We start from the raw sequence: 16881 nt of genomic DNA, 5'->3' as shown, positions 1-16881 counted from the left end.
AAAAGCTGTTGTTTTTTTCCTTTTGGAATCTTTTAATCTCCATGCTGACCTTTAGTTCAATACATTTCTTACCCCAGTTTTGATCATTTTTAATGTGAAAGGCTTCCCCACCACATTGTTCACATCACGCAAGTCAAACTCCAGCAGCCTGTTTGATTTGTTTTAATGGTTTCATTTTCTGAAATTACTTTTTATTATGCAAAATATCCAAATAAACTAAAATACAAAATCAATTTCTCTTTGTGGAATTGATAAATAAAACACAGTTTTTAAATGCGATTGTGATAATAGTGTTGTCCTGAAATGTTACAAATAATTTTTAGCTCCAAGGCAGCTTCAGTTATTTTGTAGAAATAATATAATAGTTTAGTGGATGATTCTGAACTTTTGAATGAGCCAGTAGTTTGTTTTAATGATAACTGTTCATTTGCATACATTCTGCTTTTGCATGATGTTCTCTCTTTCTGTCATTTAAAGCGGGGACTTGTGCGGTGCTGTGGTGCCATATTGTGTTTTCACCCAAGCTGAACTTGTGGCTGGGCACCATTTTCTTTTTCACCTGCTCTACAGCATACATATGCATTGATTTTCCAGGAAGTTTACGGTACAGTGAACCAGAGTCTCAATTCTCCCTTATTTCTTGCCTCACACAGATTGAAATGGCTCTAACCAGGACCTTGAACTGTTATTGTGGCTCATTGTCCGTCCATATCCTTTTCAATCAACTCTGCAACCTACTATGCGTGCTATCCTCCTTGAACACCAGCAATGGGGCACACTTTGGCTGGTTCTACTTTTACCAATCATCTTGTGCCTTTCTATAGTAATTCTGTTAATTTTTGATATCCTTTTAGGATTATTCCTTCGCACCTTCCTATTCCATACCTAGGTGCTACCCATTAGCAATATCTTTTTTCGACCTTTACATCATTTTCAATTTAAGTTGAAAAAGCACTCAGCTCTGTCTTTCCCCTACTATCAATCTCTGCACTATGTCTCACTATTTGGCATCCAGTCTATGATAAGCTCTAGTTTTCTCGAACTAAACATTTGGAAGAATTAATCCATTGATCTTTCCTTCTCTAACTATGTGCTGTTGTCAGTGTCTCAGCTGGCACTACACTGTTTATGGCCTTGGAGTCATATTTAACCCTAAATCTTCACCATTGCAACATTTTCACCTTTGTGAACTTGAAATGACGTCAGGTTCAGCCCAACTCATTGAAATCTTCATCCACACTTTCCTTACCTGAAACTACAGCTATTCCAGTGTGATATTAATAATTGTCATATTCTTTCAATTTAAGGTCATGCACAACTCTCGTGCCCATCCTTTCTTACTCATCCTCCTCTGTAATTACCCCTGTTAACCCATACCCTTCTCCAAATGCTTTAAATTTAAAATCATCACTCCCATTTACAACCCTGCCATTGTCTTAACGTTATATTGTAAATTTCTCCAGCTTTGCAGTTCTCTTGGCCCTTACTGTAAACCCTCTTTTGAGTCCAGCTTGTTGTGCAAACCACCCTGGCTTTGAGTCGCTATCTCACTTTCTCTCTCTCTCTCTGTCTCTAGCGCTCTCTTTCACTGTCTCTAGCGTGCTCTCTCTATCCCTGTCCCCACATCCCCTTTGCCCACCACTGCTGGCTATTTTGCAGGCTGGCTATACCATCTTCTCAAGTTCACCACCTCCTGTTTCTTTGACCTCTTAAAGTTAATTATTTAGTCAAGCTTTAGTTCCCCCATCCACACAACTTTACCTGTGTCTTGATACCCATTTTTTTCCTTGCTCCTATTTAAGAAACGCTAATACAGTTTCTTTTTATGGCCAACGATTTATTTAATTTCAAGTTGTTCTCTCTCATTAAATGACATAATGGACTCGATGGAATCAATAGCGTTCTAGGATACAGGGCACAGTCTTAAGATAAGGAATCATTTATGCAGTGAAACACAGAAAATATTCTTCACTCAGGCATAGGATCAGTCATGATGTTGATTAACAGAGCAGTCTCAAGGGATGTATGTTTTACTCCTCCCCCTATTTCTTGTGTTCCTACAACAGTTCAGGTCAAGATGCTCCTAAATTCAATGTATGGTCTAATCTGAATTCCCTTTATCTAAGCTGCAATAGCAATTGGAAAGTCTAACTAGGAAGGATTGGACCAAGCTTTATCTTTGTGATCAAATATATAGGTCTTGACTCATTCCCTCCATAACAAGGTAGTTGATGCTAACGGTCCATCTGATAATTGAACAATGATCGCTTTGGGAAAATACTGACAATTTGTTGATGACCATGGAAACACATCCAAGCAAGAGTCAGAATCAGGAGGAGTAAAAATTATTTCTGATATGTCTTTTTTTAATCAAAGCTATTAATCTGACTTGCTTGTTAAAAATGGTATCTTGGGAAGCAAAAATGTCAACGAATCATCAACATATTTGCATTTGTGAACTCTGTAAAATTCTGTAGCAATTTTTACGTTTTTATAAACTGTGGACTAATTTATTAAAATAAATGGATATGGCACAAATTGGGTAGCTGCCTGTTCTGAACACTTCCAATTATCTTTTTCTACTTTATTTTCCCCGCACATGGGAACTGAACAGAATCATGATGTAGCATTTATATATCGTTACCTGGAAAAGGTGCATTGGTGTCAAGGAATGTAAAGTCAGAAGACAGCAGTATAGTTACTGTCACTCTGGTGAAGGTGGAATGGTTACCTGTAACTGTAGATGTGCCTCACCGCAAGTAGAATACTTAGTGAAGTGAATGTTTAGTGATGATCATCCATTGAATCAGTCCTGTGAAAACGAAGACCACTGTACTGTTGAGAAGCTGTAGTGCATTTGAGGCATTGGGGAGAACTGAGCAAACACTTGTTAAAAATAACAGTTTGGAGATTTGTGCCACTTGCATGATTGAATACAAAACCCAGTTGCAGAAATGTTTTCCTTATGTAGAGTCTGTAGTGTGTTTTCAATCTAATCTCTGATATACAGGCACAGTATGTGAAATTCCCAAAGAGAGAATCCAGATTGAATCCCCTTAACTGATGCTGATGCCATATGCATCAAGCATTTTCAAAGTGCTGTTGCATCCATCTAAGAGTCGAGGATTGTTTTTCCTGTCCATTCTCTACATACATTGTGTTGTACACTTTGTTATGAGAAACAATTCATCGGCAAGGATATGTAGTCAACTTGTTATTGTTGTGACATTGCACGCTCGTGCCCAAGACTGTTAAAGCTTGGGAACAGCCTTGGCTAATCTTTTCCTGTTCCGCTTCCTGTATCCTCTTCAAATCTTCCAAGGAACAGAGTGATTGATTGCTTTGGTGCACATGTCCCCATTTTCTTTACAAATAGGTCTTTTTACAACTGGAGCATAGACACTTCTCATTGTGACCAACTTCAGCAGTACCTTGAAGCTCTGACTTGGGAAGGATCTTAACTTGCACAAACATGAAATGAGGGCGGCTCAGTGGCTAGCACTGGTGCCTCACAGTGCCAGGGATTCGGGTTTGATTTCACCCTTGGTGACTGTGTGTGGAGTTTGCATGTTCTCCCCCTGTCTGCATGGGTTTCCTCCCACAGTCCAAAGATGTGCAGGTTAGGTAGATTGGCAATGATAAATTGGCCATAGTGCACAGGCGTGTGTACGTTAGATAGATTAGCCATTGGAAATGCAGGGTTACAGGAAAAGGGTAGGGGATGCATCTGTGTGGGATATTCTTCCGAGTCTGTTTGTGCAGACTAGATGGGCCGAATAGCCTGCTTCCACACTGTAAGGATTCTTTGAAACTTTGTCAGCAAAACTGTTAAACCAATTGCTCTGTGGCTCAGTAGTAGTGATTACGAAAAGAAAGTTGTATTTTAGAATAATTTTCATAGTGTGGAGGCTTTTAAATCTTTTTTGCACTCATTAAATTAGGAAATGAGAGAAATGATTTCCAGTTTTTGCATTGAGAGAACAGCCAGATGCAGAGTCAAGTTCCGCAACAGAAAATGTACCTTAGCTCCGGCCCAAAAGGGGTCATTGTTGTTGCTGTTGTGAATGAAATTTTGATGGAAGATACCACAGATTGCCTTTGATGACTCCATTTGCAAAGTGTTTAAACAAACAACATCTTGCTCATACCAAAACCCATCCACACAACAATTAATGCTGTGGAGCACATTTTGCATAGACGGGTGCAATTTTGGTTCTCCTATGCAATTCCACAAATAGGACATAGAACAGTACATACAGGAACAGACCTTTGGCCCACCATATCTGCACTGACTATGATGTCATTCAAAACTCATCCCATCTGTCTACACACATGGTCCATATCCCTGTATTCTCTGCTTGTTCGTGGGTCTGTTTAAATCCCTCTTAAACTTCGCTCCCAATCTGCTTCTACCATCTTCCCTGGCAGTGTGTTCCAGGTACCTACCACCCTCTATGTTAAAAAAAACTTCTTTTCTTGCACATCTCCTTTAACTTTTCCCCTCTAACCTTAAACCTATACCCTCCTAGTTTTTGACATTTTCACCCTGAGGAAAAGATTCTGACTGTTCCCTCTATCTCGGTTTCTCAATTTTATATGCTTCCATCAGATCGCCCCTGAGTCTCTGATGCTCTAGTGAAAATAGTCCCAAATTTGTTTAATCTCTCGTTATAGCTAATACACTCTATTCCAGGCAACATCACAGTAAACCTCTTCTGCACCCTTTAGCCAATCTCCACATCCTTCCTTTCATGTTGTGCCCAGAACTGCACACCAAATATGGCCTAGCTAAAGTTCTACACAGCTGTAAACTTTATACTCAATGCTTTGACTGATATAACAAAGCATTTGGTAAACCTACTTTACAATTTGATCCACTTGTGTTGCCACTTTGAGGGAGGTATGGAATTGCACCCCAAAATCCCTCTGTTCCAAAAGGTCCTATCATTAACCATATGCTTTTCTCTTGCATCTGAACTCCCAAAATGCTTCACCTCACACTTGTCCAGCTTAAACTCCAATTGCAATTTCTCCACACAACTTTGCCATTGATTTATATCCTGTTGCATCCTTAGACAACCTTCCTCACTATCCACAGCTCTATTGATTGTAGTGTCATCTGCGAATTTACTAATCAGATGTTTTCATCAAAATTGTTTATTTTTATATATTTCATATAAACATCAGAGATCCCAACATTGGTCACAGACCTCCAGTCAGAAGAATACCCCTCCACAACCACCCATATTTTCTATGACCAAGCTAGTTTTGTATCCAACTTACCAAGTCATATGGATTCCGGGTGACTTGATCTTCTACTGTAAGGGACCTTTTAAATGCTTTGATAAAGTCCATGTAGACAACATCCTTTATCCCTATTCTCATCACTCATCTCTTTGTTACTACCTCAAAGACTCAGTCAAGTTTGAGACAAGACATCCCCCATGCATCCATGCTGACTATCCCTGATAAATACATTCTTTTCCGGTTGTGAGTAAATTCTGTCCCTCAGAATCTTCTCTCACAATTTCCCTACAATTGATGTAAGGCTCACCGGCATATAATTTCCTGGATCATCTCTCTTGCCCTTAAAAAAAAAAGTTGGCTATTCTCCAGTTCTTTGGGACTTCAGCTGTGGCTAAAAAGGATACAAAAATCTTTGTCAAAGACCCAGCATTCTCCTTCCTTGCCTAGCTCAGTGTCCTACAATAGATCATACCAGGCCATGGGGTCTTAGCTACCTTAACATTTTTCAGGACACCCAACACCCTCCTTAGTATCGACGTGTCCTAGAATATATACATACCCTCCTCAATCTTACCATCATCCATGTCCTTCTCCTTGGTGAAATGCTAATATCAAGTACTCATTCAGGACCTTACCTACTTTCTCTGTGTAGTTGCCAGGGCAAGAACCATCCTGTTTCACTTCCAAGAGGTCTCTAATAACCCATGTGCCTGTTGGTTTGTATTTTATTAGTTGATGTTTCTTCTTGATTGAGCAATCAATTGCATTGTATCTTGACAGGAAAAGTACCTTTCCAATGTAGAAGGTGAATTACTCTTTAAGGTTATTCTGACTAAATAACTACCCTTCTATTTTTAAGCTGAAAATGCAACAAACCTAAGGACATCTGGAAATCTTAGGCCTTCCTTATTTTAACAATAATGATATAATTTCAGTGTTATATGAATGAGTCACCAGTTGATTCCAACTTGGGATTTTGCTTTGAAAATATTAAAGCCTTTGTATTTGGTGTCATTACTCTTTCCCATATCACATTGAATGCATGCCAAATGTCTCTTTATAAGACAGTTATTTTTAACTGATCATTGGAAATGCATTCAAGTTATTTTCAAGTTATTAGAACCACATCTTCTACTTCAGTAACTGAGGACCCAGATCAGGCACATTCTCCATTACCAAGCTGCTAAATATCAAATGTATTTTTGTCAGTTTCTGAATCAAATACTCTGCAAATAATTTGTTTGGAAACCTTCAGGTTATTGCCCAACATAGGTAAATAGACAAGGTCTTTTCCTTGGGATGGGAGCCCAGAAAGAGAGGATGTAGGTTTAAGGTGAGAGGGGTAAGATTTAAAAGGGACCTAAGAGGAAACTTTTTCATGCAAAGTGTGGTGCGTGTATGGAATGAGCTGCCAAAGGAAGTGGTGGAGGATGGTACAATTGCAACATTTAAAAGACATCTGGATGGGTATATGAATAGGAAGGGTTTGGAGGGATATGGGCCAAATGCTGGCCATTGGGACTTGGTTAATTTAGGATCTCTGGTCAGCTTGGACTGAAGTGTCTGTTTGCATGCTGTACATCTCTATGACTATAGGACTAATTCAATGATAGTTGTTGGTATCAAAAGCAATCTATTTTTAAAGTTTTTCAATTCCTCAATGAAATTGTTGCAGCCACATATTCTACATCATGACCATCATGGCAGAGGCTCATCATAAATTGGTCTATACATGCTCACAAGAGATTTGCACCAGCCATAGAGGAATGGCAAAAATCTTGTTTCTGAAGTTAAGGAATGCTAACCCTCTGAAAGCAGATTTTCTTTTGTGAAAGGACAGACCTTACTGAATCATTCATGTTATTTGTCAGCTCAGAGTGTTCTAGTTTGTTCCTCATTGTTGACAGTTATCCATTGTACATACATGAACTGTAAATATTACATTTTATGAATGTTTGAGCATTGAGATGAGAGATTCTGGTATTGTAAATGTGGTACAGGGTATTCCAGGCAATTGGGGATTTCACCAAGTATTTAGAAGTCAGGTACACTTGGTTCAGATGCATCCCTGTGCTAAACTACCCTCTGCTATGCTTTTGTATTGTGCTTTGGTTTACCCTGAGAGTATACATTTTGTGACATTTTCTTCTTGCCACATCAACTACCCTGAGACCAAATTGCTAGTTTTACTCACTCAATGGCAATTGTGAGCTGTGGATCCACTTGGAAGTGTGATGAGATTTGCCCAAACTTAACTCACCTGGGGCTGTAACAAGCCAAAGAGACTCATTGCCTTGATTCTGCTGGATTTCAACTGAAATCCCAGATATGAACAGCTTGAGTGTAATCCACTGCACCCAATCCTCTTGTGATAATTAGATGTACAAATTGAATGGAGGGCATCTTACTGGAAACATTGGCTTATCATTTCTCATAAAACTTGACTTCAAATCAAGCAGTATTGATAGTCTGCTGAAGGTTGTATGGATTAATTTAATTAACACGTTTCGATAATTTAGAAATAATTAAATGTCAGAACTAGTTAAATCAGAACCAAACAGAGAATTTGAGAAGTCTTATAACTTGATTGGAGAGGGGGAGTGAGAAAAGTAAAATCAGCTTCTGACTGCAAATTCTCTCTCATCATTAGCAACTGAAGTTTTCTTATTTCTGAAAGCAAAAAGAAATGCAATCGATTGTGCATTTTACAACTTTCGAGATGGGTTTTCGTTTTTTAAAAAAATGTGTGCGAAACAACTGAAGATCAGCCTTTTCCAGGAATGTTGAAGCCTGTTATGGCATCATGGGAGGTATTGTGCAAAGTGCATAGAAAGTCTGTCATTAAGCATGACTGTCATAGCAAATTATTTTGAATGTTGGTGAGGAGTTCTAATTCATTGGGTACCCAGTCAGATGAAAGCTCAGGGCAACTAGTTGTATTCCCCCATGCTGCTAAATAGTCTTTCAATGTAGATTTTCACTTTCTCCCCAGCTCGAGACACCTGGCAGCCCCTCTGGGCCTGAGCTGCCTATTGATGCTGTGATGGACGACAGAGAACGAAGGATTTCACATTCACTTTATAGTGGAATCGAGGGATTGGATGAGTCACCCACTAGGAATATTGGTTTTAACAGATTGATGGGTGAGTCAAGTAGCCATCTGATGGACCAATTTTTCTTCATAGAGTCTGACAGATTGCTATATTTTGTTTCACAGATACAGGACTGTTTAAAGCTTATCTGCTTTCCTTTGCCAAATATGCCGATTGCATATTTTTTGTGATATTTGCTTTTGGAGTTTTTGTAAAAACGAAAATAAGGATAAAAGCTCTCAATGTTCAGTACTTTTATTCAGATTGACACTACACTTATTATGGGACTTAATGATTACTGAGATTACTAGCACTTCCTCTGAGACAGTTAGAAATTCTTAAAGCAGCACTTAATAAAAGTTTACCTTTGTCCGTGACTATCCAAGTTATAGGTCAGTGTTTGGAAATCAGTAATTGCTATTTAGTTCTTTTGAATAACCAATCCCATTTCCATAAAAATGTCTTCGTAAGTCCATTTACCCATCTGGTTTGGCAAAAAATACTGCACATCTTATTATTAGATTGGTTCATCTATCAAACCATTATTCTAGGATGATCTACAGAATATTTACCATTACTTTGAATCTCATTTCAACTTAATTATGAACAAAGTATATAAAACTTCAGTGGAGAATTGTAGGATCCCATCTGATCACACATTTTGTGTGACGACTATTTAAGACTTCTGTCACATTAATTGAGAAACCGATCATCTATGTAATAGTTCGTCTGTCGGTAACTTCTGGGGCTGGTATTTTTATTATTGTAAAATTGCTTTTTGAACCTGATTACTCTGATTTGGGAAAGTGGCAGCCTAGCGGTATAATCGTTAGACTATTACCCTGAAATTAAGAGTCTAATGATGACTATGAAACCATTGTTGATTGTTGGAGAAAAAACCCACCTGGTTCACTAATGTCTTTTAAGAAAGGAAACTGCCATCTTTACCTGATTTGGCCTACATGTGACTCCGGACCCAAAGCAAAGTGGTTGACTCTCAACTTTCCTCTGAACAGTTAGTGATGGGCATTAAATGCAGGTCTAGCCAGTGACACCCTCATCTTATGAATGAATAAAAAAAAGCTAGAGACCCAGGTAATATTCTCGGGACAAGAGTTTGAATCCCGGCAGCAAAAGATGGTGGAATTTTAATTCAATTAAGAAAAAACGAATTAAGAATCTACTGATGATGAATCCATTGTTGATTGTCGGAAAAACCATCTAGTTCACTAATGTCCTTTACGGAAACAAACTGCCATCCTCAGCCTATCTGGCCTACATGTGACTCCAGACTCTTAAAAATGTGATCGACACTGCTGTCATACTGTGAAGGAGTGAATTTAAAAATTCACTTTGGCAAGCTACTTGCTTAACCGATCTATTACTTTCAAAAGAGGAGACATCTGCATTCTAACTTTCCAAGACTGTTTATTTTCAGTCATCCAAAGATGTACACATGAGGTAGATTGGCTATGCTAAATTTTCCATAGTGTCCAGGGATGTGCAGACTAGGTGGATCAACCATGGGAAATGCAGGGTTACAGGGATAGGGTGGGGGGTGCGTCTGGATAGGAAGTGCTTCAGAGGATCAGTGACGCTATGGGCCAAATGGCCAGCTTCCACACTGTAGGGATTCTGTGGTTTTATGATCTATGAGTTTTCTATTTGCTCAGATTTGTTTTTCATTTTTTACTTTTAATTTTCATTTCCTTTAAACCTGAAGTCAATTAGCTGTGCTGACTTGGCATTGTTCTGGGATTACAAATACATATTCCTGGATTTGTGTGGCTCAGTAATGCAACATAATACAGAAGAACTTTGATTATCTGAACGACATGGGTGGGGAGTATTTTGCTTGGATAATCAAATGTTCTGATAACATAGTTTTGCTAAGCATCGGGGCCTTGCATTCTTGCCAATAATCCGAAATTCGGATAATCGAACGCCAAATAATCAAGGTTCTACTGTATATGAAACATGGAGAAATCATGGTGGTTTTTGGTGGTTTTACTCAAATAGAAACTTACATTTATGTAGTGCCTTTTATTTCTTCAAAATGTACCAAACGACTTTACAGCCAATCATATAATTTTTTAAAGTGTTGCCTTTATAGAAAACATCACAGACAATCACCATGCAGTAAGGTCCCACAGACGACAATGGACTAAAATGTTCATCGCTTTATTTTACAAAATATTAGTTATGGAAATAGATATTGGCCTGATTACAGGGGATAAGACCTGTTGCAAGACATCACCTCCAATAATCCAATGATACTACTTTGGAGTGTCAGCCTAGAAACAGTGCTTGGTGAAATGTTCTCGGGAGTGCTGTTCAGGAGAATACTGGAGAAGTCAGATTCAACACATCATCCCACCCACCTGTCCCAATTGGCCAGTGAATCCAGAGGCAGGATGTTAATTAATTTCACTCAGTTGGCAAAGGCCATTCCGTCGCCATTCAAATCATAGAATCCCTACAGTGTAGAAACAGGCCGTTTGACCCAACAAGTCCACACTGACCCTCTGAAGAGTATCCCACCCAGACCCATTCCCTTACCCTATTACTCTACATTTACCCCTGACTAATGCACCTAACCTACACAACCCTGAACACTATGGGCAATTTAGCACGGCCACTTCACCTAACTGGAGCACCCGGAGGAAACCGATGCAGACATGGGGAGAATGTGCAAACTCCACACAGACAGTCGCCCGAGGCAGGAATTGAACCCGGGTCCCTTGCGCCGTGAGGCAGCAGTGCTAACCACTGAGCCAACATGCCACCCAAATACTTGGCCTGCAAATGGTTCTGGTGTTTGGCCAAATTTAAGTTGGGGAAGTTCTATCCCTAATCTCTATTGAGCGGTTATTGATGTATAAAGTCAAAATAGCTTTCATTCCAAATACTGACCAGATTATAACCAAGACAAATAATTAACTCTTGCATTTCTCAGTTCTTGTCTTGATTCATCCATGTGTATGTTCCTTCCTTTCATTGCTTTTTGGGTACTTTCTTTCCTTTTGCATTGTATTCATGCCCTTTGGATGTGACTCTGATGAGCAATTATCTAGTTCTGCTGTGCACACTGGAAATTCTGCTATAGATAAGAATCCCAGTGTTTCTGAAATTGTAGGCATTAGCAGTTGGAAGGGATGACTTAGTTGGGAACATTGCCTCTTAATCAAAAGGCTGTAGTTTTTAGACCCATTCCAGGTCTTGTGCGCATAAATCAAGACTGCCATTGCCTGCAGTACTGAGGAAGTGCAGCATCATTGGAGGTGCCGTCTTTCAGGTTAAACTTTAGACCAAGCCCCGATTTACCTTCCTCGGCGGGTGTAAAAGGTACTGTGGCACTATTTCAGCGGGGAGTTATCCTGACCTGCTCAGTATTTATTTCTGAGTAAACATTATGAAAAAGATGATCATTGTAGCATTGCTATTCGTGGGAATTTGCTGTGTGCCATCTTGCTACTGCATTTGCTGCAGTTCAAAAGGAACTGCACAACAAAGATACTTAATTGGTTGTACGGGACTTGAAGACATCCAGTGGTTATGAAAGGTACTATATAGATGCACATCTCTTTTATTGGGTAATATGTTTTCAGGCACAGAAGAAGTCTGTATGTATTCATAACTCTTGTTAAGCTTCACTTTTTTTTCATGAACATCTGTCCATCTGTTGCTTTTGCTTTCGTCAAGGGTACAAATCAGTCTGCTGAGTATGCTTTTCAGTTCTTCTTTAAAAAATGTACAAAATTGGCACAGCTTTTCCCTGTTCTGCTTGGTCTTGTATTTCCAGAAGATGCTACTCATGTGAAGGTGGAATAGAATACTGACATTTAGTATTGTTTGCTCTTTTACTCTTCAACTCAAAAATAGTTTCCCCTACAGCTAATTTAACCTTGTTCCCTCTGGTCTAAATTATTTCTTTTTTCATTGCACTGCAAACGGCTCACAATAAATGATTTTTTTTAAACTGACACTGAGAAAGGAAATGTTGGTGTTGTGCTGCATTGCACAGTTGCTTTCTTTATTAATTTACTAAGACAGTTTCCATTTCCATAGATAAACCTTTGCATAAACTGTGTGAAACTGACAGGTGGATAAATTGTTCTAGCTACAGCAGCAATAAAAAAGAAAGTGACTCACACTTCATCTGTAATCAGTATATTTACAGGAAAGTTTCACATTGATATTTCATTATCAATGTAGAACCTGTCTCTTTTTGAATTAGTTGTCCAGAGATGTGCAGGCTGTGTGGGTAAGCCATGGGAAATACAGATTGGAGGGAGAGGTTAGGGGTCTGGGTCTGGGTGGGATGCAGTTCAGAGAGTTGAGGTGGATTTAATGGGCCGAATAGCCTGCTTCGCCACTGTAGGAATTCTGTGATTTTTTTTGGTCATCTTTCTTTGCCCCAATCCTTGAATATTTATTCTGGATAGCTTTCATGAATTCGGACTTAGTCAGAAGGGGCTTGCAGTTGGTCCAAATTCTTTCACCCAGTATCCTTCCATATAATAAATAAGGGATTTGTTGGTCTCAGAAACCTTAAGTGGGCTCAATTTGTTGATCCCTGTTGCATGCTATTGGGGTAATCAGTTGGTAACCACCAAGAGTGGTTCACGAATGCTTGGTCACAGATGAATAGATTTGAAAGAGGAGGAAGTGATGGAGTGATAGAGGGTTTTAGGAAAGGAATTGCACTGGTTGAGGCCTAAACAGGCTAACCGTGTAATTGTCAGTGGGAGTGAAGGAAGCAAAAGGTCAGAGTTCAAAGTACACAGTCCAGGGGAGGGAGTTTAAGGACTAGGAAAACCATATAGTCAGTAGCACAGTGACCATTCAGCCCACTTCATCCTTTCCAGCTCTCTGTAGAGCACTATGTCAGTCTCCTTTAGTGTTCAGTTTGTGTGCCCTCTATTACTTGAACTATCCATTCCCATTTGTGCTTTCTGCAATGTTTAATAATTTAGTTTTCACCCTATCTCCATTTATTCCAATTCTCTGTCATCAGGAATGGTCAAAGAGAGGCTGGGTGGTTTCTACTGTAACTATAACTTAAAGGAATGATGTATTACGTAGTAGGATTGGAACAGGAATAAACCAGTGAGCCCCTCAAGTCTGTTCCACTATTCATGACTGATCTGTAGCTTATCTCCATATACCTGCCTATGGCCCATATCGCTTGTTACCTCAGCTTAACAAAGCTTTATCCATCTCAGATTTAAAATTAGCAATGCATCTAGTATCAACTGCCATTTATAGAAGAGAGTTCCAAACCTCTACTACCTTTTGTGTGTGAAGTACTTCCTAACCCCCCTCCTGAATGATCTGGCCCTAATTCTTAGACTATTCCCCTTTGTTCTAGAATCTGTAACCAATGAATATTATTTATTGCCCTTGCTTCCTGTCAGTATCTTGGAGCTTTTGATCAAATCAGCCCTTAACCTAGTAAATTCTAGGGAAAGTGAGGACTGCAGGTGCTGGAGAGTCAGAGTCGAAAAGTGTGGTATTGGAAAAGCACAGCAGGTCAGGCAGTTTCCGAGGAGCAGGAGAATCAATGTTTTGGGCATAAGCCCTTCATGAGGAATTCCTCGTGCAGAATTATATGCAGATGACAGGATGGAGGCAGGGAGTGAGGAGTAAACGATAGGTGGGGATAGAGCCCAAAGGGAGGGAAAAACAGTTGGACAGACAAAAGAATCAATAATGATCTGGCTGGGAGGGTGAATAGCTGTCAATGGACACTGTTAGTGGCTAACAGCTCACTCTCCAATGCTGAATATTCTGTATTCAGCAAAGCTCTCAGTTTTATCCCTCTGCATCCCACATGACGTCAGACTCTTCTTCTAAAATCTTTGCCTCTGTGCCCATTTCTTTGGACAAGAATCCTCTTCCCCCTCCCACCAACCCCTTTGCCCAGTTCCAATACACTCCCTCCACCTGGACCCCTCCCTTTGGCCTTTTACCTGTACTCAATCTATTCATCCAGAACTGTCAACATGACGTTGGTTGCCTCCATTTCTCTGTCCCCTCACCCAATCCAACCTATCTCCCTCCGAGCCTACTTCACTCCATGTGCTTACATCCAACCTTGACTTTGTTATTACGCCTGTCGAAAAGGGTGGTGCTGTAGTAGTCTGGCATACCGACCTCTGCATTGCAGAGACTGAGTGCCAGCTTTCAGATATCACCTCCTAACTTGCCCTGGACCATGAGCCCTCCATGGCACATCAAACCATTGTATTAACTACAGTCACTGACCTTATTTCATCGAGTGCTCCCCTCCTCCCCCACAGAAGCTGATAGTCCACCCAGCCCCGCACAGCCTGCCTTTATCTCCTTCAGAAAGTTGACGAACAGAATTACCCAGGCAGACTTATTGTTTCAACCTACCCCTGTCAAACAGAACTCCTCTCTTCTTAACTTGACTGAGTCTTTTCTCCCCTTCTGCAGTCCCTGCCCATGCCCATCTGTGATTCCTCTGATGCTTTACACCAGTTTCGGAATTTCCAGTTTGTAGGCTCCAGCCACCGCCTCTTTACCATGTATGTGCAATCCCTTTACACATCCGTCCCCCACCAGGATAGTCTCGGGACTCTTTGCTTCTTTCTGAAGCAAAGGCCTGAACAGTCCCAACTCACCACCATCACCCTCCCCTTGGTCCTCGCCCTCAACAACTTCTCTGTTAACTCCTCACATTTTGTTCAGTTGAGTAGAGGCAGGACGATGGATTCATTTGGGGAGCAGAGGGATACAGATCCTTCGGGGTTAGGCAATAGGTTTAGACAGTGGATTTGGATTTGCTCAGGCTTGGAGGGCCGAAGGGCCTGTTGCTGGGCTGTAAATTTTCTCTGTTCAAAATGTCAATCATCTTCCTCAACTGAGGATTCCCCAGCACCTTTGACAACAGGGTCCTCAACTGCATCCGACCCACTTCCCACACTTCCACCCTCGCCCCCTCTCTTTCCTCCCACAACAGCGTTCCGCTTGTCCTTGCCTACCATCCCACCAGCATCCACATCTAGAAGATCATCAGCCACCATTTCCGCTACCTCAAGCGAGGTGTGACAACTAGACACATAATACCCTCCCCACTCTTGTCTGCCTTCCGCAGGGACCATTTCCTCCAGGACACCCTGGTGTACTCTTCCTTAACTCCCAACAGTCTCCCCACCCAAAAAAAAACAGAGAGAGAGAGAGACAGACAGACACATACACACTACCCGACGGCGCCATCTCCTACAACTGCCGAAGGTGTCACACCTGCCTATTTACCAACTCCCTCCTCAGTATCCAAGGGCCAACCAGACCATCCAGGTGAAGCAGCGCTTTACCTGCACTTCACACAATCTACGCTACTGCATTCACTGCTCACAGTTTGGTCTCCTCTACATTGGGGAAACGAAGCGTAGACTAGGTAACTGTTTTGCAGAACACCTATGTGCAGCGTGGGTTGGTACCTGGGACTTCGATGTTGTGGCTATTACGGAGACATGGGTAGAACAGGGTCAGGATTGGCTGTTGCAGGTCCCAGGGTTTAAATGTTTTAGTAGGGTCAGAGGTGGAGGTAAAAGAGGGGGAAGTGTGGTATTGCTTGTCAAAGATAGTATTACAGCTGTGGAAAGGGGGTAGAACAGGGTCAGGATTGGCTGTTGCAGGTCCCAGGGTTTAAATGTTTTAGTAGGGTCAGAGGTGGAGGTAAAAGAGGGGGAAGTGTGGTATTGCTTGTCAAAGATAGTATTACAGCTGTGGAAAGGACGATGGATGAAGACTCGCCATCTGAGGTAGTTTGGGCTGAGGTTAGGAATAGGAAAGGTGAGCTCACCCTGTTAGGAGATTTTTACAGGCCTCCTAATAGTCCTAGAAACGTAGAAGAAACGATTGTGAGGATGATTCAAGAGAAGAGTGAAAGTAATAGAGTGGTTGTTATGGGGGCCTTTAACTTTCCTGATATTGATTGGGAAAGCTATAGCTCAAGTTCGTTAGATGGGTCAGTGTTTCTCCAATGTGTGCAGGAGGGTTTCCTGACACAATATGTAGATAGGCCAACAAGAGATGAGGCCATACTGGATTTGGTTCTGGGTAACGAACCAGGCCAGGTGTTAGAATTAGAGGTAGGTGAGCACTTTGGGGACAGTGACCACAATTCGGTGACTTTTACTCTAGTGATGGAGAGAGATAAGTGTGCACTACAGGGCAAGAGTTATAGCTGGGGCCAGGGAAATTATGATGCGGTGAGGCATGACTTAGGATGTGTGGCTTGGAAAAGTAGACTACAAGGCAAGAGTGTAAATGATATGTGGAACTTGTCCAAGGGGCAACTATTGAGTGTCCTTGATAATTATGTACCTGTCAGGCAGGAAGGAAAGGGTCGTGCGAGGGAGCCGTGGTTTAATAAGGAATTGGAATCCCTTGTTAAATGGAAGAGGGCGGCCTATCTCAAGATGAGACGTGAAGGTTCAATTGGGGCGATTGAGAGTTATAGGGTAGCCAGGAAGGACCTGAAGAGAGAGCTAAAAGCAGAAAGGAGGGGACA

The 16881-nt window shown here is 41.0% G+C and overlaps 1 protein-coding gene across 7 annotated transcripts in view; it reads left to right on the top strand.

The window, feature by feature from the left end:
- LOC122550085 (partitioning defective 3 homolog) overlaps positions 1-16881 on the top strand; it is an 843398-nt gene that overhangs the window by 572628 nt on the left and 253889 nt on the right. For all 7 annotated transcript variants that reach the window (XM_043690628.1, XM_043690629.1, XM_043690626.1 and 4 more), the window contains exon 15: positions 8240-8390. In XM_043690628.1, the coding sequence (XP_043546563.1) occupies positions 8240-8390 (151 nt within the window). The remainder of the gene's footprint in view (positions 1-8239; positions 8391-16881) is intronic.

Source organism: Chiloscyllium plagiosum, chromosome 5 (assembly GCF_004010195.1).
Source record: "Chiloscyllium plagiosum isolate BGI_BamShark_2017 chromosome 5, ASM401019v2, whole genome shotgun sequence".
NCBI lineage: Eukaryota > Metazoa > Chordata > Chondrichthyes > Orectolobiformes > Hemiscylliidae > Chiloscyllium > Chiloscyllium plagiosum.
Note: the sequence above shows the minus strand (reverse complement) of the source record. Positions and strands in the feature narration are given on the sequence as shown.